This window comes from Leucopleurus acutus (assembly GCF_964270905.1).
Source record: "Leucopleurus acutus genome assembly, chromosome: 15".
Classification (NCBI taxonomy): Eukaryota; Metazoa; Chordata; class Mammalia; order Artiodactyla; family Delphinidae; genus Leucopleurus; species Leucopleurus acutus.
Genome location: NC_139157.1, coordinates 21,582,144 through 21,609,279, shown reverse-complemented (window position 1 = coordinate 21,609,279; position 27,136 = coordinate 21,582,144). Strand labels below are relative to the sequence as shown.

General features: G+C 40.5%; 1 protein-coding gene across 2 annotated transcripts in view; it reads left to right on the top strand.

The window, feature by feature from the left end:
- The window catches only part of AIG1 (androgen induced 1), a 234,197-nt gene that overhangs the window by 73,410 nt on the left and 133,651 nt on the right, over window positions 1-27,136 (top strand). For both annotated transcript variants that reach the window (XM_082855613.1, XM_082855612.1), the window contains exon 3: window positions 18,138-18,239. In XM_082855613.1, coding sequence (XP_082711739.1) covers window positions 18,138-18,239 — 102 coding nt within the window. The remainder of the gene's footprint in view (window positions 1-18,137; window positions 18,240-27,136) is intronic.

The following is a 27,136-nucleotide window of genomic DNA, read 5'->3' as shown; positions in this document are numbered from 1 at the left end:
TAGAGAAAAAAGTAGACTTGTTAATTAATTCTACTATTAACAATTAACATAAATAATGTTAATTCAGTAACAATAATGTATATGATTCTTGTTCTCAAAAATATGACCCCTCCAAGACTTCTCTGATGGCGCAGTGGTTAAGAATCCACCTGCCAATACAGGGGACATGGGTTCGAGCCCTGGTCCGGGAAGATCCCACATGCCACAGAGAACTAAGCCCGTGAGCCACAACTACTGCAGCCCGCGCGCCTAGAGCCCGTGCTCCGCAGCAAGAGAAGCCACCAAAATGAGAAGCTCGCGCACCACAACGAAGAGTAGCCCCCGCTCACCGCATCTCGAGAAAGCCCGCGTGCAGCAAGGAAGACCCAACACAGCAATAAATAAATAAATAAATTTATTTTTTTAAAAAAAATGACACGGCCGCCCGAAACCAGGACCTTTTGTATGCCCTTGTTTGGGGGACCAAGAACAAGATGCAGTATTAGTTGTTGATTTAAAAAAAAAAAAAAAAGAAAAGGAAAGAAAAAAGGAACACTTTCATTTTTTGTCTTCCTTCTCTGCACATTTCCTTCCCTCCCTATCTCTCTACTTCTGTTTCTGTCTCTCTTTCTCTCTTACCTTTGCCCCACCCCATCCTTCTACCACAAGCATCTCCTTCTTCATAGAAAAATAAACAACAATTTGCTGTATGGGTGTTCCTGAAATTACTACAGTCCCTGTGGGCGTTTTGAGGTAACTCTTACCTGTTTTATCTGGATCAAAATGTGCTGTGTTAAAGCAGCCGATATCAAAAGGAATATTTTCCCCCAAGGAAGGAGCTAGTGGAATTTCCACCTACACAGAATGTATTAACTTTTTGTTGTGCAATTACTATGCTAATGATTTGCCTATTTTACTACAAAGAGCCAGTCCTGGATAGGACTTTCATTCATCATGCCTTTTTGTAACTGTCCTAGGAACAGAAGTTGAGGCATGATTCTGGCTTTGGGAGACGTTTTCCCAGAGACGCAGGCAGGAAGGCGGGAAGGAGAGAAGACGGGAAGATGAGAGATGGTGAGGGGAGAGAACGTGTGTAGCCACAGTTCACAGGTGGCCCTGTTGCCCTGCCCACTGTTCCTAAGTGCTTGTGAAGAAACCTTTCCAAGAAGTTTCCCTCTTCAGAATGTCCCTTTATCCTGTAGGTTAGGTCTATGCTTCAGTTACACAAGGGAGCAAACATACCAGCAGTTTGGGCAGTGGTGGCCAAAGTCTGGTGCAACATAAGGAAAATGAAGGGAGCTGTGTCTTCGAGGGAACCAGAGGAGCCCTTCTGTCCCGATCTGCTTTTGTGCTTCAATGAGTTCCCTACCACTTTGTTCGTTATTCACCAAGGGGAAACTGGGGAGGGATGTGAAGTAGGAAAGAATCCTAAGCATAAATTAGTGGTGTGCCAAGGTTGGAAGGCATGAATGGAGAGGAGTCTTCTCTGCCCATTTCTATCACCTCAGCCCACTTAATCCTAAGGAGGGCCCCTCCCCTTTCTTTGCCTTAACAATCAACTACAAAATTAGAATGGCTGCCTTCATACCAACACAAATAACAAAACAGAAAGAGCCTCAGCGCTCCCATGCCTAGAAAATAATACGTAGGAGCCCAGGGGTTTGCTGTCAAAATTAGCAGAGTCAACAAAGGAAAACAGCCCCTACATTCACTAATATGGTAACATTATTGTCTGACTATTCAGAAATTCTACCTGTACCCCCTTCCCTCCCAAATTACTTTAGAGTCCTAAAGAAGATACTACATACGCAGAGGCATTTGCTGTCACCTTTCTTTTTTGTTTCCAGCCTGGGGACGAGCAGTTCCATTTACACCTTCTGAAACTTCTTGCCGTCTCCCTTCCCATAGTGGCAAAACCCACCAGCACCCCAAGAGCCTGAAAAGTCTATGAATGAGAGCTCACTCCTACTACATGCTGCTGGGGGTCAGACACCACACTAAGGGCTGTGCTCTGTTTCTTTAATCCTCAGAGCCCCCAAAGGTAGGAACGTCCATCATTCCCTCTTCACAGAAGATGCTTCTGTCGTACTGCTAGGCGGACAGGGTTCCCATTTTACAGGTCCCTTGCCTGAGGTCCATGGCTAGGACGTGGTGCGACCTGGGCTTGAACCCAATCATTCTGATAATGGAGTGCTTGCTCTTTGCAAGTACTCTAAACTTTTTGACAAACCAAACCCAGCTTTGCTTTTTTTTTTTTTTTTTTTTTTCTCCCAGCTTTGCTTTTCGTCATTCAGCTGATACACACTTTCAGCTGTGTGCGTGAACTCCGAGCTGACCACAATTTCTCATTTAGGACAGTGCATCAAAAATGAGAAAGGGGCTTATGCAGAATCTGGCTCAGAAGTCACTGTTTATCTTTTTCCTTGAGGCTGTTTAGCCAAAGCCTGTTCGTTTGTGCTTATTATTGTTTCTCTGTGATATATTATTTCATTGGCACCATAGAGCCAGTGGTTTCATACAGTTTTACAGGCCAGTTTACAAAGTACGAATTTTGGCAAGGAGAGAACATCTTCCTGCCTTGTCTTCTTGTTTCAACAATTGGATACAGATTTAAGCCACCATGGATTTTACCCAATGTACTGGTTTTGAATATGTGAAAATAAGGTATTATCAGTAGAATTAGCTACGTTTTTAAAAAATGGATACTAAATGTATCTAGTATCATCTGTAAATCATCTCTGGGTTTCTAAGAAGGCACAGTTCAGAGCTACACAGTTGCAAAAGAATATTTTTGGCAAGAGACGATCCAGTACATTCTGCATGGGTACCCTAACGAATCAACTGTGCCTGCCCAGTGAGATGCCTCACTAAGAATTCCCGAGAGCCGTTTTGTTCTGCTTTATCAAGAGAGAGGTTTCTGTCAAATTTGCTTTTCTTTTAAAATTTATAATTTATCCCCCCCCTCCTGTTTTCAACAAGGACTTGAGGTGGTCTGAGGTACATCAGTTAATCAAAGTGGCCCAGCCTCCTGGGCCTCATCATCATTCAGCAAATGCCGCCTGTAAATAATCTTGCCTATTCGATGTGTCTTCTGTATTACACTGCGGGATACACAGAGGAACTTTCTTATGTACTTTACCTTGAAAAAATGAGGCAAGCCAGGAAAATGGGGAGAAACCTTTGACAGACCTGGCAAATTCATTTAACATTTATTGAATGCTATACACCAGGTACTCTGTTAAATGCTCTCACACGGTTTCACTCCCTCTATTAGGGGATCTTCTAAAAACAAGAGGCAGTAGGCAATAGGAAGCTCACTCATCCCTACAGACTGTGATGCCAACAAGAGGACTGGGGCACCGAGGAGGGGAAGCTGCCGCCGTGCTGGCCATCAGAGCCGCTTCTTGCTTTGCTCAGTCCTATCGAGAGAGTAATGCCTGTCGTCTTGGACCGAGTCAGAAATATCTGTTGCTCTGTGCTTGAAGAGTCCCAAGCAAAAATGGAGGAAGGGAGGAGAAAGAAAGCAAGCTCTGGGGGTGGTGGGGATCATCTGGACAAAGTAGATTTTCTTTGGGTCTCCTTGCTCTGTTAGCACAGCTTAAAAACAGATGTTTCTTCCCAATCTTGGCACCTTCCTGAGATGCTTATCCTCAAAGTAATTAGTTTAGCATATCCTCCTGGCTCTTAATTGACGAGAAGGGTTCTTGAACCAAAAAAAAATCCATAATTGGTCAGCAGTTCTAGAGGGGGCCTAAACAGATGACAGAGAGTTCAGGTAGACCAAATGCCAAGGAAAAAACTCCTGAAGTGCTGTCAGGCAGACGGATTGCTGACGCTCAGGCTGCATGCACGCATCTTTGAGCCATTTGGGTTCCAAAGATGACGATTTGCTTTTTGACTCCTTCCACTTTATTTATACAGCATAGATCATCATAGAATGATATAAAGGCAAAAACAAAAATTCACACAAATTTCTACAATAAGCGTTTGTTACTTTTGTAATAGGAAGACCGAACATGTGTTCTCATCTGCAAATGTCTTATTTAGAGATGATCTAAATTTAAAGGGTAAATTGTTCGTAGAGGGAAAAGGAAGGAACACTGGTATGTTGTTGATATGATACTAAAAAACAAACACACCAACCTCTCCAAAAGGTCTTTTCCCATTGCAAACTATGGCTAGAACTGGCTACACTGTTTTCCTAGTTTGTTTATGCGTATAATCTAAAAATTAACAAAACACAGAAAACCTTAGCCTCCTTCCTCTCTTATCTCCATAGCAATTCAAAGGCAGTGAGGTGGCCATTTGTGGGTGTCCCAGCTGCGACAGTACTCAAATGCCATTAAAGCCTGGGACTAAGGACCCAAACATTCAGTTTTGTGAGTCCTTTTTACAGGAATTCTTTTCTCAGTAAATGAACTCATGCTAAGTGATTATAGACTGAAGTATAGCTCAGAAAGATAATTAATTTATAATTACAAAAAATGGTCAGGCCAACTGGAGTCTCTGTAAGCTCTTCCTAGAGGCAGAACAACTTTGAAGAAGATAAAGGATAGCCAGAAGAATCCTGGGGGAACTCAAAAGCAAGGCACGGGGCTGGGGGGTGGTAATTGGATGACATTAGTGGCGGGTAGTCAGATTACTATGGTCTGATCCATTCTTTTGCATCCTAAGGATTGACTTGCTAGGTAGATTATAATGCTACCTTGGGTGGCCAGGGGACCCCCTGCTCTATACAAAACTGGAGACACGTTCGTGTTCTTTAATACCAATAAGCCTAACCACTGTGACAACCAGTTTTCTTCTGTTAACATATCCTTCTTGGGTGGCTCTAATCCATTTGTTCAGGCTTCGTCTCCACTGTTACAGTAGTATTCCTGTCAAGCCATTCTGATACTACACCCAAGGCACTGAATATAGGCAATCATTGACACATAGCCACCTAACATAGGATGCTTCTACAAAAGGATGCTCTAATTACTTACTTAATTAACTTTTATTAGATTAGATTACATTAGATTTTTCTTTATTTTCTGGTGGAACTTTAAATTCAAGTTGTGGTTAGCTGGATATCTCTCTTATGTACTTATAGCTACCCTGTGAATATTCATTTTAATGTAATCATATTAAATAACTATAGTCCCCTTTTATTAAAAAGAGAGAGAAAGAGACAGCAAGAGTTGGATCATTCAGTGATTTTATGATGACAAAAAATCCAAATCATTTTTCGAAAAAGAAACTTCTGTCAATGCTAATTGACTGGCAGTGGTTTCTAACATAATAAGATAGTCTTGTGTGAGGTTTCTGGATGTGTTTAATTATTCTATTTATGTCACTTGACAGAGAGTGAGAGAAGCCTTGATCAATTTATTTGGGTGTGGAATTCAGTTTAAAATGGATCAATTTATACACTAATATGCATACAATAAATAACTAAGGAGAACCTACTGTATAGTTCAGGGAACTCTACTCAGTGCTCTGTGGTGACCTAAATGGGAAGGAAATCCAAAAAAGAGGGGATATATGTATACATATGGCTGATTCACTTCACTGTACAGTAGAAACTAACACAACATTGTAAAACAACGATATCCCAATAAAAAAATAAACAAATAAAATGGGTCAATTTAAAACTTTGAACCCATAAAGGAGAGTCAGTTATTAGAATGCTAAAATGACACACCTTACGGAGTCATCTCACCTGTGTGAGGCGTAAGGTAACCAGATATTGTCAAAAGATGATGAGCCTGGAGACAGACCATTAGTGATCAATCTGTGTCTCACACTCTTTATGGGAAGATTTTTAACTTCTGATTTGATTTCACAATTATAAGGCCATTTGTGTTTTGTCCCTGTTTCTGTAGTTTGGCAGAGGACCAAAAAGCGGAATAAACAGAGTTTCGTCCCTCAGGGCCCCCTCTTTTCCATGCCCTACCCTCTCACAATGCACACCACCTTACTAATCAGGTCCACCGTCTCTGGGATGCTCTCAGCACAGTGTAATAAGCCTTCAAACATCACTCTTCACAAAAGAAGACTGCCGCCATTAGAGGCCAACCCCAGGCAATTTGGGTTCTGTCGGTGGGAAAGAAAAGCAATCTTTAATAAAGGCCATTAGTTTCGTGTTTCAGTCAGTAGTGAAACAGGCCAGGCGGAGATGCCATGAAACGCTGGAAAGAGCCAGAGTCAGGGGAACCACGTGATTGGTGCGGTTTCAGCCTGTAGGCACAGGGATGACCCAGGGCATGACCCTGGGCAAATAGTCTGCAGACTCTAGGTCACAGGGCCCCAGCCCCACAAGCTGGTATTGTGGGGAAGGGCTTGCATCTCAAAGATGACATGAAAATAAGAGAGGAGCCTGTTAACTAAACTTTGGGTAAGGAAGGGAACATGTCTCCACGGTGCAAGACAAGCCCCTAGTATCAGTTAGGACCAGCAGATATTCTAAATCAGTACTGCTTCTCTATCCTGTGGATGTGAGTTTGCCAGAGGGAAGACGTACCTCGTCAAATCATCCTTGTTGAGGTGCTTGAAATTCTATGAATACACTTTTTACTAATGAAGGCAAGAATGATGCTTCCGCCTTGTTCTATGTTTCATGCTACTGTCCTGTGGTTTTACATGTATGTCATGTTAAGTCCATGATTTTTGGTGATTTTTCTCCATCTCTGACCATTTTCCTTTTCCTTTTTCTAGAATGATTAATCAAAAGTATTTACTCACCAAACATTCATTGAGTTCCTGCTCTATGGAAGTCTTTCTAGAGAACTGAGAAATGAAATAGTCTTTGGCATTTGTGAGATAATAGAAATATATATATGGGTCTCTGCCCACAGTTCCTGGCACAGAGCTCCTAAAACCCTTGTAGTTTCCTAAGTGATAAGAACACTACTAGCATCTCTTGTTCTAATATTTAGTCGTTGACCCTGTAACTGACACAGGACTCCTGAAACCTTTGTAAATTGCTAAGTCAAAAGAGCACCAGGAATGTCTTTTGTTCTAATGAGGTGACTCTGGGTGTGCTCCTAGATAGGGGCTGGTCACCAGAAAGACCAAGGCATGCTAGAAGCTTGGAATTTTCAGTCCCACCCTCTCTTCTCTTGAGCAGGGAGAAGGGCTGAAAATGGAGTAAATGATCAATTATGTGTACATGATGAAGCTTCCAAAACTGCCAGTAATATGACGGTCAGGGGCCTCTGGGTTGGTGAAGACGTGGAGGGAGAGTGGTGAACCCTGACAGGGCACTGAAGCTCCACACCGCTTCCCACATACCTGCCCTACGCATCTCTTCCATCTGGACATTTATATGTCTCCTTTATCATGTCCTTTATAGTAAAGCAGTAAATGTAAGTGTTTCCCTGAGTTAATCGAACCCAAGATGGGGATCGTTGGACCCTCGATCTACAGCCAGTCACGCCAGAAGCACAGGTGACAACCCGGGCTTGCGGCTGGCCTTTGAAGGGTGGAGGAGGCCAGGCTCACGGGACTGAGCCCATAACCCGTGGGATCTGCTGCTATCTCCGGGCAGTAGTATCTGAATTGAGCTTAACTGTAGGACACTCAGCTGGTGTCAGAGAATTGGTTGGGGGGGAAAATAGCCTCCACACAGTTGGGGACCCGACGTGTCAGAAGTGGAGTGTTCTTGGTGAAGGTAAAGAGACACACAGGAAAGAAAGACATAGTAGGGGAGAGCTGGGCTTTTCTCCAACTCAGGAAGGAAAAACCTGAGTTTTTCCTTTATAGCACTTAATTATTCATTCATTCAGTTATAATTCCTTCAAAAGTATGAACTACGTGCAAAAAGTGTTTAAGGAGGTTAATAGCAATGGCTCTGGGTTCCCACTGTCTGGCCTCGCATTCTGGCCAGCTTATTTACTTTTTGACTCTGGGAAAGTTAAGTTTTCTAAAGCTAAGTTTCTTCATCTAAAAAGTAGAAAAATAATAGTAGCTATCTCAAGGTAGTTGTGATTCTTAAATAAGATCTTACTCGTGAAGCCTCTGGCCCATATATAGTTGAAACTAAATAGTTGTAAACCATCCTTCATAAAGTACTAGGAAAGATTACATTCATATAATATTCTAGAAATGACGAAATGTAGGGATGGAGAACAGATCCATGATTGCCAGCGGTTGAGATTGGGGGGAGGGTGTGATTCTAAAGGAATAACATCAGGGAGTGTCTTTATGGGGCTGGGACTCTTCTGAACCCTGATTGTGGTAGAGGTTACATAAACGGATACACGTGGTAAATTTTTATAGTACAATAACACCCTCTAAAAAAGAATGCATGTGAAAACTGGAAGAAGATCTGTAGTTTAGTTAATAGTATTATACCAGTGCCAGTTATGTGAGATGTTATCATTGGGGAGAGCTGGGTGAAAGGTACACAGGAACTCTCTGTATTATTTTTAAAGTTCTTGTAAGTCTTAGATTATTTCAAAATGAAGAGTTAAGAAAATTATAAAGCACCAAGAGAGATGTGATGATACAACAGAGAGGGAGCAGTCTGATCCTTGCCTCCATGGAGCTTCCATTCCACTGGAAGGAGAAACTATTAATTACACCGTAAATTATCTAATCCTAATTATACTCAGTGTTAGAAAGGAAAAGCATAATATGCTTTGAGAACCCATGCAGGGAAAGGGGGCCCGAGTCTGGGGCAACTCAGGGGAGGCTTCTTGGAGGTTATGCCATTTCTGAACCATCTATATGGCAAGGATGAGCTAGGAGGGCTGGTAGAAGGCATTCCAGGCAACGAGAGCAGCACATGAGGGGAAGGAGGTGGAAGGAGCCCTCCAGCATCTTAGAGGGGCCAGCAGGTTAAAAGGCTTGTAAGAGTCACAGCTAAATGGGCTGCTGTCACAAGAAGAAACCTGTGGTGGGTCAGGGAAGGAAATAATTACTCCGGATAAGAGACTGGGATGGGGGAGGGCAGGAAACAACTGCACAATGAGAGCAACACTGATTGAGCTTGGATTTTGAAAAATAATTGTAATGAGTTTTAAGCTATGGTTATAAAAATCACAAAGGAATGGGTACTTGGAAGTGTGTGGTGAGTTTGGAAAACGACACATAGTGTGGTGATTGGGTTCCTGAAAGGAGCTGGCAAGGGACTGCAAGGAGAATTTGGGGCCGTATCACAAAGGGAGTTTGGATTTTATTCTGCAAGCAAGGGAGAGCCATTGGAAGCTTTAAACTGGGAAGTTCTTAAATGTTTTTATAACAAACATTTTATAACTCTGAGGCCAAAAGTAGAAATAGAGTTAAGAGGACACTGAAGCCAGTGGATCTAGACAAGAGGTGACCACAATAGTCCAGGACAGGGACAGGGACATGGTGGCCTGCAGCTGGGGTAAAGGCAGCTGGTGCTGGGAATGACAGAGGAGCCTTTGTGAAAGTCAACTCGACAGGCAGTGGTGACCTCGGATCCAAGAGCTTCACGTCTAGTCATTTATTCCCCTGAGGTTCTCATATAGGTGCAAAAACCATTAACATAACATATCTATTGCAACGTTATTGCAAATTGTAATAACTGGAACGAACGTACGTATTCATTAGTGACTGCTTAAGTAAATGATGGTGTGTAACATACAGCGGGGTACTATGAAGTGCTTCAGAAAAATGGGGTATCTTTAAAAAATATTTTAAAATTAAAACATTGCAGAAGACTAGGTATAGTGTGACCTAATTTTGTAAAATACTGTATGGAATGCATTTTACATGCGTGGAGAAAAATCTTGAAGGCTATACCTGTCCTTTTGGCAATGACTCACTACTGCAGGGTGAGATTGCAACTAATTTTTGTACAGTTCTTTACGGTGATTGACTTACAACAAATGTTTTCATATTTAAGCTTTTACATGAGTGGCGTTGTCTTGGATTGGGGTCCCTGTGAACAGCTCTGAGATGGAGAGTGTGTGCAGGAGGGGGCTCTTGGGAGATATACCTGTTAGGAAGTGAGGAAGACAGCATTGGGTAGAGGAAGAAGATGACCCGCACTGCAGTTGTAACGGGCATCCTGGGAGCTCTTAGAGCAGGGATGACCCTTCAGAGTTGCCTTAAGTTGAGGCAGAGGGGCTGGGTCTTTGCATCCTTGCATCCGTAAGTTATTGGATTTAGACTGTCCCTGCGGTAGGGGCATGGCCTTGAGCAAAGCAGTTCCTTGCAGCTGAGGGCAATTCTAATGAGGGATGCAGCTGACAGTGGCCAGCAACTGATATCCCCAACATCTGCAGGATGGATGCATGGACCCTGAAGAGGGAATCTGGGATAAGTACTACAATATCCACTACAGTTAATTGATAGAAGTATAAAATTTCTTTTCTGACTTTGCAAAACTTGCTTTATCACCACACATAGCTTTTGTGAATACAAAGATGAAGGAGGAAAAAGGATGATCTCAGTGCAGAACAAAATTCAATGAAATGAAACCTTTTTGATTGAAACAATCTTAGCAGTTAGGAATAGAAAGCAATTGATTTAACCAGATGAAGGGTGCTTTCTCTAGCCTACCCTTTCTTTGAAGGTGGGCCAGGCCCCTCAGGTTCAGGACCCAGTCCCTAGATTTGCATGGGCCCAAGGCCACTGTCATCCATCTCAGTGGCCACAGTTCACAGAACACTCAGATTCTGGTGTTAACGTTTGCCTCCAGGGCAGTCCCAGTTTCTGTGTTTGCTACTGTTCTGGGTTTTTTTCCTTGTTCGTTTTTGTCTGTATGGGGCTTTTGGTTCCTAGTGATTTCCCTTCCTTTCTTGTCTGCTCAGCAATACATTTGAAAGCATATTTGTCGTAATTTATTTAGCACCTAATGTTTCACAGCAGGAAGGTTTCTCAGTGTACCTAGTCCACAGGACCGTGGAGAGCTAAACCCCCGTCTATACCAAAGGCAGTTTTTCCTTTTACTGCTTATAATGCGACTTTCAGTTTTATGTGGTTTTATTTTTTATACTTTATTTCTTGCCAAAATTCTACCCATTCACTTTTATCCCCTTCTCTCGCTCTAGCTTCTCTTCTTTAAGTCTCAATTTTTCATCTCTGACTGCTTTTCTTTAATGGAGAATTATTTGATCATCAGTTAATTAGTCCATTTTCTGTTTTGTATTGTTCAGTTACCCGCCGCCCGTTTGGTCATATTCAGCTTTATCTCGCTCTCTTTTTTGTGGTATCTCTTTTTTTGTGGTAATGTAATGAATACATTCCATGCTATTTCTTTTTTAATGATTACTCATCCTTAAATTGGTTTGTTCTTTCTGAGCCAGCGATTTGTGAAAGGCTAGAACTAGAGACAGCCTAAGGAACTGAGTGAGGGCAGCTTGAATTTCTGTCTGTTTCCCACCACCGCCCTCCCCTGGAGAATGGTTTCTTTCTGGGTCTGACTCATTTCTCTCTCTTTGATTCATATTGATCACAGCCCTGTCGTATGGTGACAGAAACCTTGGTCTTCATCAGGTGAGCAGAAGCGGTCCAGTTCAGGCTGGTGACCACAGATCCTGTCTTGTTTACCTCACATGCCCACATCCTGCTTCTTGCAGAGATGCCGTGCTTGCCCACTGCCATACTGAACATCATCACCTCTGACACCTGAACGTTTCCCCAGGGCTCCCATACATCTCAGAGCTCTGGTTCCCAGCAAGGGTCACAGAGTGTCCCTTACAGTGTGTCACCTGTAGCGATCTCTCCGTTCTGCTCGCTAGACCAGAGAGCCCTCAGATCTTGTTTCTTACATCAGTGTCTCCCCCTGGCCGTGTTCAAGTTCCCTAACACTTGGCAGCCCGCTGAGAAGAGTGATTATTGGATTAGGGATGTTCCTTGCTTCCATTGGTTTCTTTCTGTTTCTTATTCCCCTTATTCTTGGTTGATTTCAAGAAAGAGAGCCTTTAGTCTTCCATCTTGATCTAGAAATTCAGGGAAGGATTATTTTAAGATGATAGAAGACTTAAACAGGTAAAAGAAGAGCTAACGGATAAAAGATCTGAGAAGGGATGAGCTAAAAGAATAATCTTGGAAGTAAAGGCTTATCTCCTCACAGACAGGAGAACAAAAAATGTGGATAACATAAAAGAGAAATCTTAGGTCAATGGGAAGAAAATTGAAGAAGTAAAGAGGTACTTGCTTCTCTGGGACATGTGGGGTCTGACACATACAAGGAACAGCAATGCACCTTTATTCATTTATTCAGCAAATTTTTACCAAAAACATGTTATATGCCATTTAGTGGGGAAACAGCAGTAAACAAGACAGAGAAGTCCCTACTTCCTGAGACTTCACTTTCTCATAAAAGAACCAGACAGTGAACAATTGAACAACAAGAAAAAGCCTATTTTCTATCAGGGTTTCTGATAGAAAATAATGGAACAGTGGTGAGGCTTCCATGCTGTCTAAAGTAGACCTGAAGGAACAGAGGATCCAGCCACATGAAAATGAGGGAAGGACATTCCTGGCATAGAGTGGAAACTGCTGTGGTTCTGAGGCAGGAAAGCACATGATGAGTTTTAGGAACAATCAAATTGCCAATTGGAGCTTAGGGAGCGAGCAAGAAAGAATACGGTACAAGTGAAGGCTGGAAATACAGGCAGACATCAAATCATGCGGGCTCCTGTAGGAGTTGGGTTTTTATTCTCACATAATTACTCAGTCAGAAAAGATAATTAAGGACCTAAGTGTGGGTAAATATGGAGAAATTATAAACTCTACCAAAAAGATGAAAGCCATGAGAAAGGTGTAACATCAACATGTGCTTTAGAAACTCTCTACATGGAGATTCTGGTTTTAAAGTAATTTGAGTAGAACGTACAGCATAAAAAAATATAATGTAACTCACAGCCTCATCGTTACAGTAGAGGAATTCTTTGTCACACTTCTAGGAATGAGTACTAGAAAAAAATTGTACCCTGGAACAAAAGATACTGTAACATTTCAGAGTGCCCTATGCTTCCCTGTGCATTTCTGAAGTTAATGGTGTGGCTGAGGGAAGTCAGCCAGAAGGAGAGCACCTGCGGACTCAGGATCTCCTAGATGTGCAAAGTGGGAAGACAAGGGCCGTGTCAAAATGAGGCATTCAGTGTCTGCATGGAGGCCATCAGAGACAAAGCCAGCTAGCGTCCAGAGCACACAACTTACTCTCATGCTTTGTGCATTTGGAAAGAGAAATCACAACTGGAAACATGTCTAAATGTTACTTCTCAGCAACAGTATGACCTTGGAAAGAATCGATGGGAAAGAAAATCATGAAAAGGAAATCTAGAAGGAAAGGAGTAGAGCCCAAAAGAGAATTTAAATGTTTTCCAATCAGTAATTGGTAAAGTCTGGGTCCTAATAGATTTGTTTTAAAAGGGAAAGTAATTCCATAAACTCAAGTCATGTTGAAGCTGAAAACTTAAAGATGCATTCATTTAGTTCCTCCTTCCCTCCTTCAACAGTGGATGTTTGAGATCACGCTAAATGGCCTTCATAGACCAATCTACAGATAAGTGACATTTTAGCCTCCTTCAGGGGAAATGTCTCTGTGACATCCTTTGCATTCTAATTGGTGTTACTAAACTCCGAGGAGTTTCCCACTGATCAGTAAAGCTTTTTCTTAGAATTAAACCAAAGCTGATTAGCTTCAGCTTCTACTGGACTCCATATGAGAGACTCCTTACAAAAAGAGACAAAGTATGAATCCAGTTTTCTTTTGTGTTTATTTCCAATCCTTCCGGGGGGTTCAAATGAGGCCTCAATAACCACTGTAACACAAGTGTTTTGTCTGGGAAGCTTGAAGAACTCGGAAGTGACTGTGCTGCTCCCACTCTCAGTTCAAGTACAGTATTCTGGTCCTGGCAGCACAGAAGCAGCAGGTGTGTGCTGAGGAACAGCTGGCTACCAGTCCTGGCCAGAGAAGAAGCTTCTTCACAACAGTAGGACGTTTCAGTATCACTTAGTCTGTCCAAGAGAACCTATTTTTGTTCATATCCATGCCCTGGTAGTAGAGTTCAAACTTATTTTGGGTTTGCTGATGACCATACCATCAAGAGGATGTCAGTGCAGGAAGCCAAGAAGCTACCATCTGTGCAGTGTTTTTATCTCAAGAATTGTTTAGAAGGCTGGTTACTCAGTTAGCTGTACATCTTGATCTTCTAGTGTTACACTGGGAAAGGTGACTAACACTTTCTTGAAAATCACTTTGCTTTTAATAACCCATATAATTCTGTCAATCTATGGTAAGGGTCAAAGGATTGGCCAAATTGCACTATTAAGTATCGACCCCACAATGCTTTATATGTGGTAGGGACACCATGAATGATCATTCCTGGTGAACAGAAAGTTGCTCTCCAGAGTGATGTGCTGGCAAACTTTAACAACCAGCTCTCTAAGGATGAACTACCTGATTTGTAGCATTTGCTGATTTCCATAGCAGAATATTAAGAACAACTTTATAAACTCAAAAACTTAGATGAAATGAAGAAAATCTATAAAAGGCAAAAATGACTAAAAGTAACTCAAGAAAAAATAGAAAACCTGAAACCTCTATATCTATTAAAGAAATTGAATTCACAATTAAATCTTCTCACAAGAAAACTTGTAAGTCCAGATGATGCCACTGGAGAAGTATATCAAATAGGTAAGGAAGAAATAATACCAACCTTGCACAAAGTCCTTCACAAAATAGAGGAGAGAACACTTCCCACTTTATTTTTTTATTATTTTATATTACAGGATAATCCAGCATTATCCTGTAACCAATATTAGAAAATGACGTTATGAGAAAAAAAAAAAACTAACTAGACGTTGATATACTTTATGAATAAAGATGGAAAAAATTCCTTAAAATATCAGCAAGTCGAATCCAATAATATATAAAATATTATAAAATTAAAAATTAAAAAATTAAGTAAAATAATTAAATAAAAAAAGATCATCATAATGACCAGGAATTAAAGGTTGGTTTAACATTAAAAATCAATTGCTGTCATTCATCATATTAACAGAATAAAGGAGAAAAAAATATATGGTCACCTGAAGATATGCAGCAAAGCTATCTGAAAAAATTCAGCACTCATTCATTATATACATAAATTAAGAATAGGAGAGATTTTCCTCAACTTGATAAAAGACACCTAAGAAAGACCTGCAATTAATATTAAACTGAAATGTTGAGAAACTGAACACTTTCCCTAAGTAGGGAAGAAGACAAAGATGCTCACTCTTCATCACTTCTGATCAACATTGTGCAATAAGAAAAGAAAAAGAATGAAAAGGCACACAAATTGTAAAGAAAGAAGAAAAACTGTCTTCATTTGTAGATCGTGTACATATAAAAACCAAAAATAATTTATAACATAACCACTCAAATGACTAAGTGAATTTAGCAAAGATACAGGATACGTCAATATACAAAAAATCATTTGTGTTTTTATATGCTAGCAAACAAAGAATGTGAAAAAAAAAAAATTTAGGGCTTCCCTGGTGGCGCAGTGGTTGAGAGTCTGCCTGCCGATGCAGGGGACACGGGTTCGTGTCCCGGTCCGGGAGGATCCCACATGCCGCAGAGCGGCTGGGCCCGTGAGCCATGGCTGCTGAGCCTGCGCGTCCGGAGCCTGTGCTCCACGGCGGGAGAGGCCACAGCAGTGAGAGGCCCACGTACCGCAAAAAATAAAAAAAATAAAAAATAAAATTTAATGCTATCTACAATAGCAGAAAAAACGTAAAATGCTTAGTGGTAGACTTAAAATATGTGCAAGAGCTGTCACTGAAGACTACGAACATTGAGAAATTAAAGATCTTAATAAATGGAGACATAAATTATGTTCATAGGTTAGAAGACTCAATATTGTTAAGATGTCTTTTCTCCTCATATTGAATATACTGATTCAGTACAGTCATAATCAGAATTCTAGGGGGATGTTTTTGTAGAAATTCACAAGCTGAGATTCTAAAATTTAAATGAAAATGCCAAGGACTTAAAATAGCCAAAACAATATTGGAAAAGAAGAGTAGAAGCATATGGTAAGCAGGACTCTAAGACGGCCCAAAGATTCTGCCCCCTGCTACACGGGCCTGTATAATTCCCTCCCCTTGAGTATGGGAGGGGACTTGTGACTGTGATGGGATGTCGCTGTCATGATTAAATTACACTATGTGGCAAAGGTAAAGGGATTCTACTGATGGCTCCATCCAGGATTGAAATGGTTTCATGCCTGTGTATGGACACCCAGGCCACATGTAAAACTTTGGTTCTCATCCTACAGGAATAAATACCCCTTAACCATCTCTCTGGTCAAGGGATACAAACATTTATTGCACAGTCAGTCTTCCAGGGTCAGACCCGAGAAGGAGACCCACACAGGCCCTGAGGCATACTTGTGTCTACTTAGGCAGGAAATTCCAGGGTCATGGTTTCCCAGGATGTGGTTTAGAAGGGGAGGGGGTGCAGGCTCTGGGTAGACCAGCCACTTGGACCTGGGATTGCCTCACTCCATGGCGAGGGAGGAGGTTCCAGGTGGCTGGAGCAGAGCCTTCCAAAGCAGGACATCTCAAACGTTTATGTGCATAGGAATGACCTCAGGATCTTATTAAAATACAGGATCAGAACATGTCAGGCTGGGACCTAGCATTCTGCACATCTAAAAAGCTCTCAGGTGGCGTGGGTGCTGCTGACCCATGGGACCACACTTTGCGTAACAAGACTGTAAAGCATGGAGCCCACCCAGGTCTGAGGGCAGGGAACACTGATATTCAATACACATGAAGTTAGTAGTGGAATGAACAAACCCAAATTGCGGATAATTCAAAAATTATTTGTTGTACTTGGAAAGATCCTGACGATAGTTAACCTTAAGCTAATAATAGATGTTTTTTTTTTTTTCCTCTTGTGCATTTATCCACTGGGTGAAAATAGTTGCCCCAAAAGCAGGATAAATAACTGGGGACCCTAATCTGGTATTAAAACTACGTGTGTTATCTACAGTTGCCTATTGTAATTATCATTCAGTGTGTTTTATGAATCAGTGAATGTTCATAACGTCCTGGGTTTTAAGGGTGAATTTTTTTTCAGGCTAAGACTATCCGTGTGATAACTGACGTACTTCTAAAAGAACTTTGGAATCCTTCTGATTACTAGCCTTGAGCTATAAACACCAGGAGTTTTATAAAAAGTGGCAATAAAATTTATATTATTAATAAAATGTCAGGGCATGGATGACTTACAAGAAATGAGATAAAATTGTTTCTGTTTAACATTCATGCCACATTTTATCATTCCGTAGTATTTATTATTTTGACACGTAACTCTGAAGAGACTATGAGACCTCCCTCTGGGATGGTTCATTCCCTTTTCTACATGCTACATTTATAGACTATTTACAAAAGCATTCATTTTTTTAAAAAAAAATTCTATGGTGAAGGTTAAGTCCTTGGGCCATTCATTTCTTTATTTTATCGGAGCTGCTTCTCTCACCATTAGTTTGAGGAAAGGTAAGATAATAAACTGAGTACTCTCCTCGCTTTTTTTGATGATGTTGCTGATGGGTCAAAATAAACCTCTGGAATCCAGATGAATTTATGAATTATTCATAAATTAGGAATCTTCCTTAACTGTTCGTACACTCTGCTTCTCAGTGTCGCTAAAGCCCCCGCTTAGGCTATATAAATTAATACATTTGCTGGAATTGTGACTTTGGGACATTTTATAGTAGTGATTTCAATGCTGTGAGTGATGAAATAGAAACTTGAGAACGTGAAGATTAATTTAAACCACATGATGGGTTCAAGGAAAATACACTACAGCTTCTTGAATGTGTTCTAACGCTGTACAGTGGGGAATGGGATCCAAAAAACCACCAATGAACTTTTAAACCCTCTTGAGAGGAATCAAACCAACACACTTAGCCCTGGAAGGGAGCTGTTCCAGATGTCAGAGAGGCCATCTCTCTCTCCCTCACAAACAGAGCCCTTCGCCTGAGAGAACACAGTTGGGAGATCAAGGAAAGAGGAGGGACCCCCACAGTTACCACTAATGGGATGAAGTTAGAACAATCTTTGCAGTTATTAGCTGTCTTGCTGATTTGTCTTTCATTATAAATTATAGTTTTGCTGGGTTCTTTGAACAATAGATAACCAACAAATTGTATTCTGTGGACAGTTGGTGCCTTTGAAATAAAGGATCTCTTTTTCCCTTCCAGTTCGTTGTAGCGGTGTTCTGGATCATTTATGCCTATGACAGAGAGATGATTTACCCGAAGTTGCTTGATAATTTTATCCCAGGGTGGCTGAATCATGGAATGGTAAGTGGACTAAAACAAATGATTTCCTTTTATTTAAAAAAAAGATCTACTAAAGAGCTGTTTTCTAATTTAGACTGTCTGCAGAATCTACCTAAATAGCTGTGAATTGAAAATTATAGTGAGAGAGTACAGTTAGAGAAGAAAACTGAACATAAATAAAAAATGTCTTCTCATGAAATTGAGTCACTATTGAAACTACATAGTAGATGAATCCACAGTTTATAAGAGGTGTCAGTGGTGTTCGGTATAATACGATTGGCTCACTCCAGGACGGATTTAATTTCTGTGCCATTCAAAGGCTTGTCCCCGGTTGGAGACTAAGGATTGATTCCCACCTGCACCACTATGGACACCCCGTGCCTCCTCCGCTTCCCATCAGTGAGATTGTGTTGAAAGTAACCAGTGTGCTTGGAGAATTTCCCCTGGAGGAGAGGCAGGGCTGTTACTTTCCCTGGGAGAGTCACAGGCATTGGAGGTGTCCTTAGCAGTGGTCGTCCACCTTGTCAGGGTCTGCCCATCCCAGGGTATTTGCCTGCAGCTTTGAGGTCTTTTCCTTCTTCTCAGTCTAATTCTTTCGGATGCTTTAGCAATGATGTTACTTTCACAAGTTTCAGATCAAATACTTTGGCTGGTTTGCACATTGCTTGACAAGATTTGAGGGTATATTTTCTGCAGAGATATTTTGTGTCATCTTCCCTTTCCATCTCTGGAATTGAGCACTGTTTTAACTTAGTTAACTAATTAACTAAGAAGCCTGCATTTTTTGGTTACATCAATTTTTAGAATGTGTCCCTGGGTGCTCCTAGTGAAAAGGGCAACCCATGACAGAAATTATAGGGGAATGAAGAACTGGAAATCACGCATCTGAGGTCCAAAGTAAGTGTTTCCCTTCTGCCCCCAATTTTGGTATATTTTAAGAAAATGCTGTGTAGTAACAAACAAATGTTATTGTACTGAGGGCCATTGATCAAACCTTTTGTAAGCCAACGCCTCAAAAGTAGCACATCTCAGAGAACTGGAATTTTCCTTGAGTCCAATTAGAGCCACACTGTCGAATGATTAACGTGGCGCCTCAGGTCTAGCTACAAACAAATCTTTTGGGTCTTGTCAATTAAATTGAACCAGGAGCCTGACATGGTTACTCTGCCTCTCTCCAACTTTTTGCTTTTCTTGAATGTGGAAATGCTTTCAGAACTCCCAAGTCTTTGCAATCCTCTGCCCCCAATGCCCTTCCCATTCTTCACTGGGAAACTCTTGCTTATCCTGCCAGCTTGTATACTGTCTTCTTCATGGAGCCTTTCCCCACTTTTACAAGCCGAGTTTGCTCTGCTGTTAGCTGTGCTGGCCCCGCACTTTCATTTCTCCATGGTACATGTCCGCAAAAATGTTATACAGCTAGTGCAAAATGGCAGCCTTCGAATCCTGCGTCTCTGCCCAGCCACCTGGCATATAGGAAGAGCAGTACCTAATCATTAGATTGATGACTAATGCAGTACAGCCAGTCCCCATAATTCTTTGCCAGTCAATACTAATAACTACTATTTTTCGATAACCTACTGTGTGCCAGGCTATGTAATTTAATTTTCACAGTGGTTCTACGAACAAGAAATTATTATGCCTTTTACAGATGAAGAAACTGAGGCTTAGAAGGTTTCTGACACCAGAAGGGCCTTAGCTGAGAACAAATGATTACATCATGTGCTATAGAAGAAGAGTCCTGGGCAATCTGGCCTGTTGTCTACATCCCTAAACTGTACAGTGTTACCTTCTGGTTAGAGAATAAATCACAATCTTTGCAGATCCTGGCACCATCTAATGTTGCGAATGAATGGTTTATTAAGTTTGTATGAAGTTATTAGAACTTCAGCTGGACGCTCCTAATTTTCCCTTGATTCACTTTGATGGGTTAAAATTCTCACTCTTGGAGAAAAACACTGCTTAGAAATGCAAGGAGGATTTGAGTGACAGAAATATTTAGGAAAGGGAAAAATAAATTAACGAACATGTCAAGTCCTCTCAGATAATATGAGCTCAATAGGTTTCTTTCCCAATGAATTTTGTCTTAGAAAAGCTGAATGACCATTTCTTGGCTTTTTTTCATGTTCCAATTCATGGTTCCAGAATTACTAACAAAGAAGTTGCATTTGATGGCTGAGGAATATTTTGCAATATTAAACAATTTACATTACTCTAAATATGTATATGTGAAACTTTAAATACATCATCCATAAAACATGGTGCTGATGCTTTGGACTGGCAATTAAAATATGAACATTGAGTGCTGCAATCATGAATAATTTAATCTTTATAAAAAATGTGTAATATGATTTATGAAACATCAAAAAATTAAATCAGCATTTTCAGCTTTTTAAAAATTGTATTTAATTAATTATAGTTTGTATTTGCCTTTAATTTTAATAGGTACTTCTGAATATTTAATTTTAAAGTATGAAAATAATTCATTAAAATTTTTACATTTATTTAATGTTCATATTTTGGTGAAAACACTCAAGTTGTATACACTTTAATTATAATTAAATTTTATTTTTAATTGATATTTTAGATTAATACTGTCAGTAGAGCTCCAGTTTTGTAAGAATTTCCATTATAAAAACATATTTAGTGAATTTGCTGAAATGAAGGCAAGAAAATAAAATTTGGGGATATTTATATTATACTAAATATTTACATTTATAATTTATAAATTTTACTACTCATCCAATCATATTTTTTATTTTGTTTTACAAAAATATATCTAAGAATGCAGGAGGATAGAACATATTTTATTTAATACTGTCTAGTTTAATTTGTAATCGTCAAATATTTCTGCAAATGGTTTACGGCTCTCTAGGCCTGCTCACTATCATTGCCTGCTTAGATCTTTATAACTACAAGAATTCCGAGAGAGAATGTACTCTGTTCTTATGTATAGAATCATATTCATTGTTTGAAGAATCTCAACATAATTTCTAGGGATCCAGAGCCCTGAACCACAGAACTGAGATGCAGTGTATAAGTCTATCATGACACCATTTCAGGAGAATCATCAAGTCAGTCTTGAATTTGCAGCATTCAAACAGGCATAAGAGAAAACTTACAGGGTCTGAAATCCACAGGGGTTTCAATTTTGATTTACACTAAAGTTGCCAAAAGTTAGACATGATTATAACTAAAGGAAAATATCCTATCTCTTTCTTTCCATTGTCTTCCTCTTTTCTCTCAGCAAGCAATCCTAGAATTTATTTGCAGAAGGGAAGAGGAAATGGGTGAATAGAAGGGTCATACACCCTTGCTGTGTAAACACTAGCTTATCTCCAGGCTGCATTAAAATAGCACACACCCACACACCCTCCACACAAAGAATTTTAATTTACTACAACTAAAAATACAAACATATAAAGTATAGCACATTTATTTATTTGTTTGTTTATTTATTTATTTGATTTTGGCCACATTGGGTCTTCACTGCTGCGCATGGGCTTTCTCTAGTTGCGGCGAGCGGGGGCTACTCTTCATTGCGGTGCACAGGCTTCTCATTGTGGTGGCTTCTCTTGTTGCAGAGCACAGGCTCTAGGCGCAAGAGCTTCAGCAGTTGTGACACGCAGGCTCAGTAGTTGTGGCTCGCGGGCTCTAGAGTGCAGGCTCAGTAGTTGTGGCGCACAGGCTTAGTTGCTCCGTGGCATGTGGGATCTTCCCAGACCAGGGCTCGAAACTCATGTCCCCTGCATTGGCAGGTGGATTCTTAAACACTGCACCACCAGGGAAGCTCCAGTATAGCACATTTAAATGGAGTCAGTTCAATATCCAAAATCAAAAATTGTTCTGTCCTTGCAACCCTATTTATCTTTGTATTCCCGGAAATTCAAACAGCATACCTGCCCATTAGGTATTCACTAAGTGTTGATAATGTAAAGGATGTTTGTGTAGTTGCTTTTGAAACTTAGAAGAATGTCAAGTTTACATTTATTTCTTTCTATCACCTTTTATTCTCAGTCCACTGAGAATCAGACAAAAGAAAAACAGAAGTGATATCAGCAAATGAATCAGAGTTTCCAAAATGTAATGAGAGTGGTCACAGATAGTTGTGGTAGGATTCCGCATGGCTGCCACATATGCGGGCTGAGCTTTGGTTTAATTCAATCTAGCAAACATTTTTTGAAAACCCACCACATGCAAAGCACCCTGGTAGGCACTGTGTAGTTACAGGATGAGAAAAACACATGCAGTTTTAAAGGATGGGAAGGGCATGTTTGAAGTGGATGAAGGTAAGTAAGAAAACAGTTTCCCAGACCAACAGACTGTTCACTCGGGCAAGGAGAAGCACTGTTGTTACTCTGGCTTGTTTCTTAGTTGCAAAAGTAGAACTGTGAACATTTCTCTAATGCTGATTATAATTTTAAAGCATTGTCAATGGAGTAAATACACTTTAAAAGCAATAAGTAAATAAATATTTAAACTCTAGAAAAATTGCAGACTCTCGGTGATGCTATAACAGGAAAAAACCAACAAGACAGTCTCAGCTTATTGAAGACCTAATTAATGTTTATAAAGTGCTTTTGAGAATGCCAAGCACGGCAGAAGGTTAGGATATTATTATTATCCCACAGATCTTTAAGCAGACATGACCTAGATGTTCTTCTAATCACAAGAGGAGTTATTCATTCCCCATATAATTTATCAGGAGACAAAAAAATAAATCCCACCTCTCATCACGCTTGATTTGTCAGTTGTTCTTGTTATATGTAACTGATCCTCAAGAGAACCTTAATTTAGGCAAATGTTTGTTCTGTTCAATATTACTTTGACATTTGGTAATTACCAAAGTTTTTGTACATCTGTCTTTCCCAGAAAAGAAGGCATTAAATACTGCTTGGATGATCATTGGTTTTGCAGGAACTCAAATTTGACATTATTCTTTTGGTAAATAATACAACTTATAGAAATTTTCCTTTTCTGGGATAAAAAGATTATGCATTTCATGACCCATGGAGTCTGCCACCCTGATATTGGATATTTCATAGAATAAGTTGTTGGCTGAAAGAAGACCTTCTTTTTCATATGAAAAAACTACCTTTCTCAATTTTCACAATATATTCTAAAGTAACTAGAAGATATCTGAAAATTTTCAAAAGTAAAAGTAAGACTGGAACAGAGGTCAGGAGTTTCTTGGGAACTTCGTTCCAAGACTCCCAATGGACCTCCCAAAGAAAACAAATAAGACCCCAAAGAACAAGAAGGAGAGCTACATCCACAGTGAGGCAGATACTTTCAGAATTATTGAATACTGTTCTCGTCCATCAGCTTTTCTCGTGTCAGATTTTACTGATTTTAGCTTCTTCCATTGTGAATTTTCATTTGTGGTCATTAGTTCTACCAAGCCCAATTCTCCTGTGTTAGATATTGCCCGTCTAAAGTTTGACATGAAGATTCGATTATTCTGTCTCTTTTAAATCAGTAATGGATTTTAAGGTATTTTATTTTAGCTTTTGTCAGTTTTCTTTCTTATTTTTTATTTCACCTGGAAATATTGTAAATTGAGAAAATGTGTTCTTTTAAATGATGTTTGAGAAACCTTTGAACAAGTTTGTGAGGCAGAGACGAAGAGGGTTTTCTGGTTCCACATATGAGGAGCTTGGAAGTTGCAACTCCATCATAACAGGTAAAAAGCTAAACAGATTGAAAAAATCAACAACTCTTCTTGGATCCATATGAGAAGGGAGAACATAGAGCAAACCACTGCCCCAAGGTTAGAGAGACAGACAAGCAAATACAGAGAATTACAACTAAACTGGAGCAGAGTCTCCTGAGCGGGAACCAGCACCCGGGGAGGGAAACCTGAATGGTAATTGATGGATTACTGGAGGCTCAGAGAGGACAACCTGAGAGTGAGAAAGTCCAGGGTGGCCCAGGCATAGAGAGGTTCCCACAATATTGTGAGATTACCTGCAGGAGCTCAACCAGATTCCCACAATAAGTTTCAGAGAAACATCCCCTCATGCTTCCAGCAGAGGGAAGAGAAAAGGAACCATTGTGAAATACATCAGAACACTCAGCTCTTAACAAAGCCTGACCTTAATTGGAAACTAGTTAACCAGAGTCTAACCTGCTGAGGTATCATCAGAGCCTAACTGACCTGGAAGGAGGGACATACCCAACTCCAGCTGACTCTAGCCTTCCTGTCCTACCTGAGGGGGAAAAAAACCCCAAGAAACACTTGGGAAGTTCATAGTCCAGAGGCACAGTCTCACTAAAAGACTAAGTCCTAATCATAGGACTGTAGAACACTTTTCCTCCTCCGACACCTCACCACCATATTACTAAAGGCCTTTTATAGGAGTTCCTTTTACTCAGTACATCATGTCCGGCTATCAAAAAAAAATCACAAGGCATACCAAAGACAACAAACACAATTAGAAGAGACAGAGCAAGCATCAGAACCAGACATGGCAGGGATGTTGGAATTATCAGACTGGGAGTTTAGAACAACTATGGTTAATATGCTAAGGGAAAAAGTAGGCGTCATGCAAGAACAAATGGGCAATGTAAGCAGAGAGATGAAAATCCTAGGAAAGAACCAAAAAGAAATGCTAGCAATAAAAAACAGTGTAACAGAAATAAAGAATGCCTTTGGTGGGCTTATTAGTAGACTAGACACAGCTGAGGAAAGACTCTCTGAGCTAGAAAATATATCAACAGAATCCTCAAAAACCAAAAGGCATAAAGAACAAAGACTGAAAAAGCAGAACAGACATCCAAGAACTATGGGATAACTACTGAAGGTGTAACAGATGCATGATGGGATTACCAGAAGGAGAAGAAGGAGAAAGAAACAGAAGAAATATGACTGAGAATTTCCCTCAAATTAATCTTAGACCTTAAACCACAAATCCAGGAAGCTCAGCGGACACCAAACAGGATAAATGCCAAAACAAATCAAAACAAACAAACAAAAAACCCTACGCCTATGCGTATCACTTTTAAACTACAGAAAATCAAAGGTAAAGAAAAAGTCCTGAAAGAAGCAAGAAAGAAGAGGAGGAGATAGAGAGGCTAGGATGGGGAAAGGGAAAAGATAGGGAGAAGAGAAAAGGAAAGGAAGGAACATCATGGGTGAGAAGAGAAATGGCCACGACAAGGAGGGAGATCGAATAGGAGTTGAGAAAGAGGAAGACCGGGGTGGGGGGGAAGGGAATTAAAAATGTCCTAGGGTAAAGAAGACACAATGTCACGGCCAAACCACACAGTTGTAAACACCATATCTCCTTCATAGCTTCTTGAGCTTTGGGGATTAATTTTTCTCTCTTCAGTGCCTGGCATAGTCCTTGGCATAGTATAGGTACTCAATAATCATTTGACGAATCAGTAGATGTTAGTAGATTGAGCTGGCCTCCTTTCTGTTCCTTGAGCACACCAAGCACTCTGCTTGTCTTGGAATGCTCTCCACCAGAGATCTGCTTAACTCACTTCCTCCCCCCCTCAAATCCTTGCTCAATGGCACTTTCTCAGTAAGGCTTATGCTGAGTAGCCTATTAGGCCCCGAAGCCACCCCATCCCCCCGGAATCCCCGTACCTTTCTCCTTATCCCCCTCATGGCATTTACTGCCTTTGACATATTATATGCTTTTATTTATATGTTGTGTTTAGAGCTTATTGTCCATCTCCTTCGTCTAGAATTTAATTTCCACAAAGGCAGGGATCTTTGTTTTAGTGACTGATTTATCCCTTGCACCTGGAACAGTACCTAATTTATTGCATGAATGAATCGACTTTATCAATATTCTGTGTCCACATTTTCTCTTGTTCTCTTTCACCCCACTCTTTCTCGTTTCCCCTCCATAATTGTTGACAGAGAATGCAACCCCAAACTATTCACTTTTTTCCTAACTTGTATTTTACTTCACTTTTCAAATTCAGCTGCACTGTAGCCAAATCTTGCATGCACGGCCTGCCGTCCCCCCAGAGGGGCTTATTGGTTGTACATATATTGTTTCTCTTACCTGAAAAGGCCAGAATTGATGTCTGAAGAACACACCATGGGTCCTTGGAACATCTAAGAGCTACGGGCCAGATAAGTAATAGCCTGGATCAAATGTATTGAAAAGCTCTTCCATATATTGATTGCTTTATTTGGGTATTTTTTCTCTAGGGTAATAGCCAGATGGCTTTTTAAAGTAACTTCCTGCCATCGCAAATTCCTTTGTAGAACTGATTTTCCATGCAAGGGTAGAATTCAAGGCTAATATTACTTGGCTTATACTCTGCCCTTTTTCTTGCTACATTTAATAGATGAGCAGGCCCAGCAGTAGTGTGAGTTCATCAAAAGGTCTATAAATTATATTCAGATATTTTGGGGTCAGCAAAACCCAAAGAGTGGTTTACTCAAGTTTTCTTACCCCTAATCCTTAAATCCATAGATATGTCAAAGTAAACTTCATTCATATGTTTCCCATTCATCTGCCCTTAGCTCTTCATAGTTGGGGGACGGGTGGGGACAGGCAGGCAGGTGTTGTCCTGGGAACTGGTTTCCTTCTTCACTACCACAGACAGATCATTCATTAGCCACAGACTTAACTCCTTGGCAGAAGTCCATCCCTATATCCTTTCCAGTTCCCTTTTAATTGAAGTTCCAACCTCAGCAAGCATCAGTGATGGCTGCCAAAGAAAGTGAAGTGGGAGAGAAGCTGCATTTTCTGCCACAGAGGCACAGAATGCCAGAATCTTGGACTTGAGAAGTGACTCTAAAGATCATCTGGTCCATACACCATGTGATACTTGAATCACTTGAACAATATAATGGCAAATTCAGTCTCTGCTTGAGCATCCCTGATGATGGAGCTTCAGTAGTAGACCAAGACCATGGGGTCTTCAGCTTAGGAAAGACTCTCATAAGGAACTGA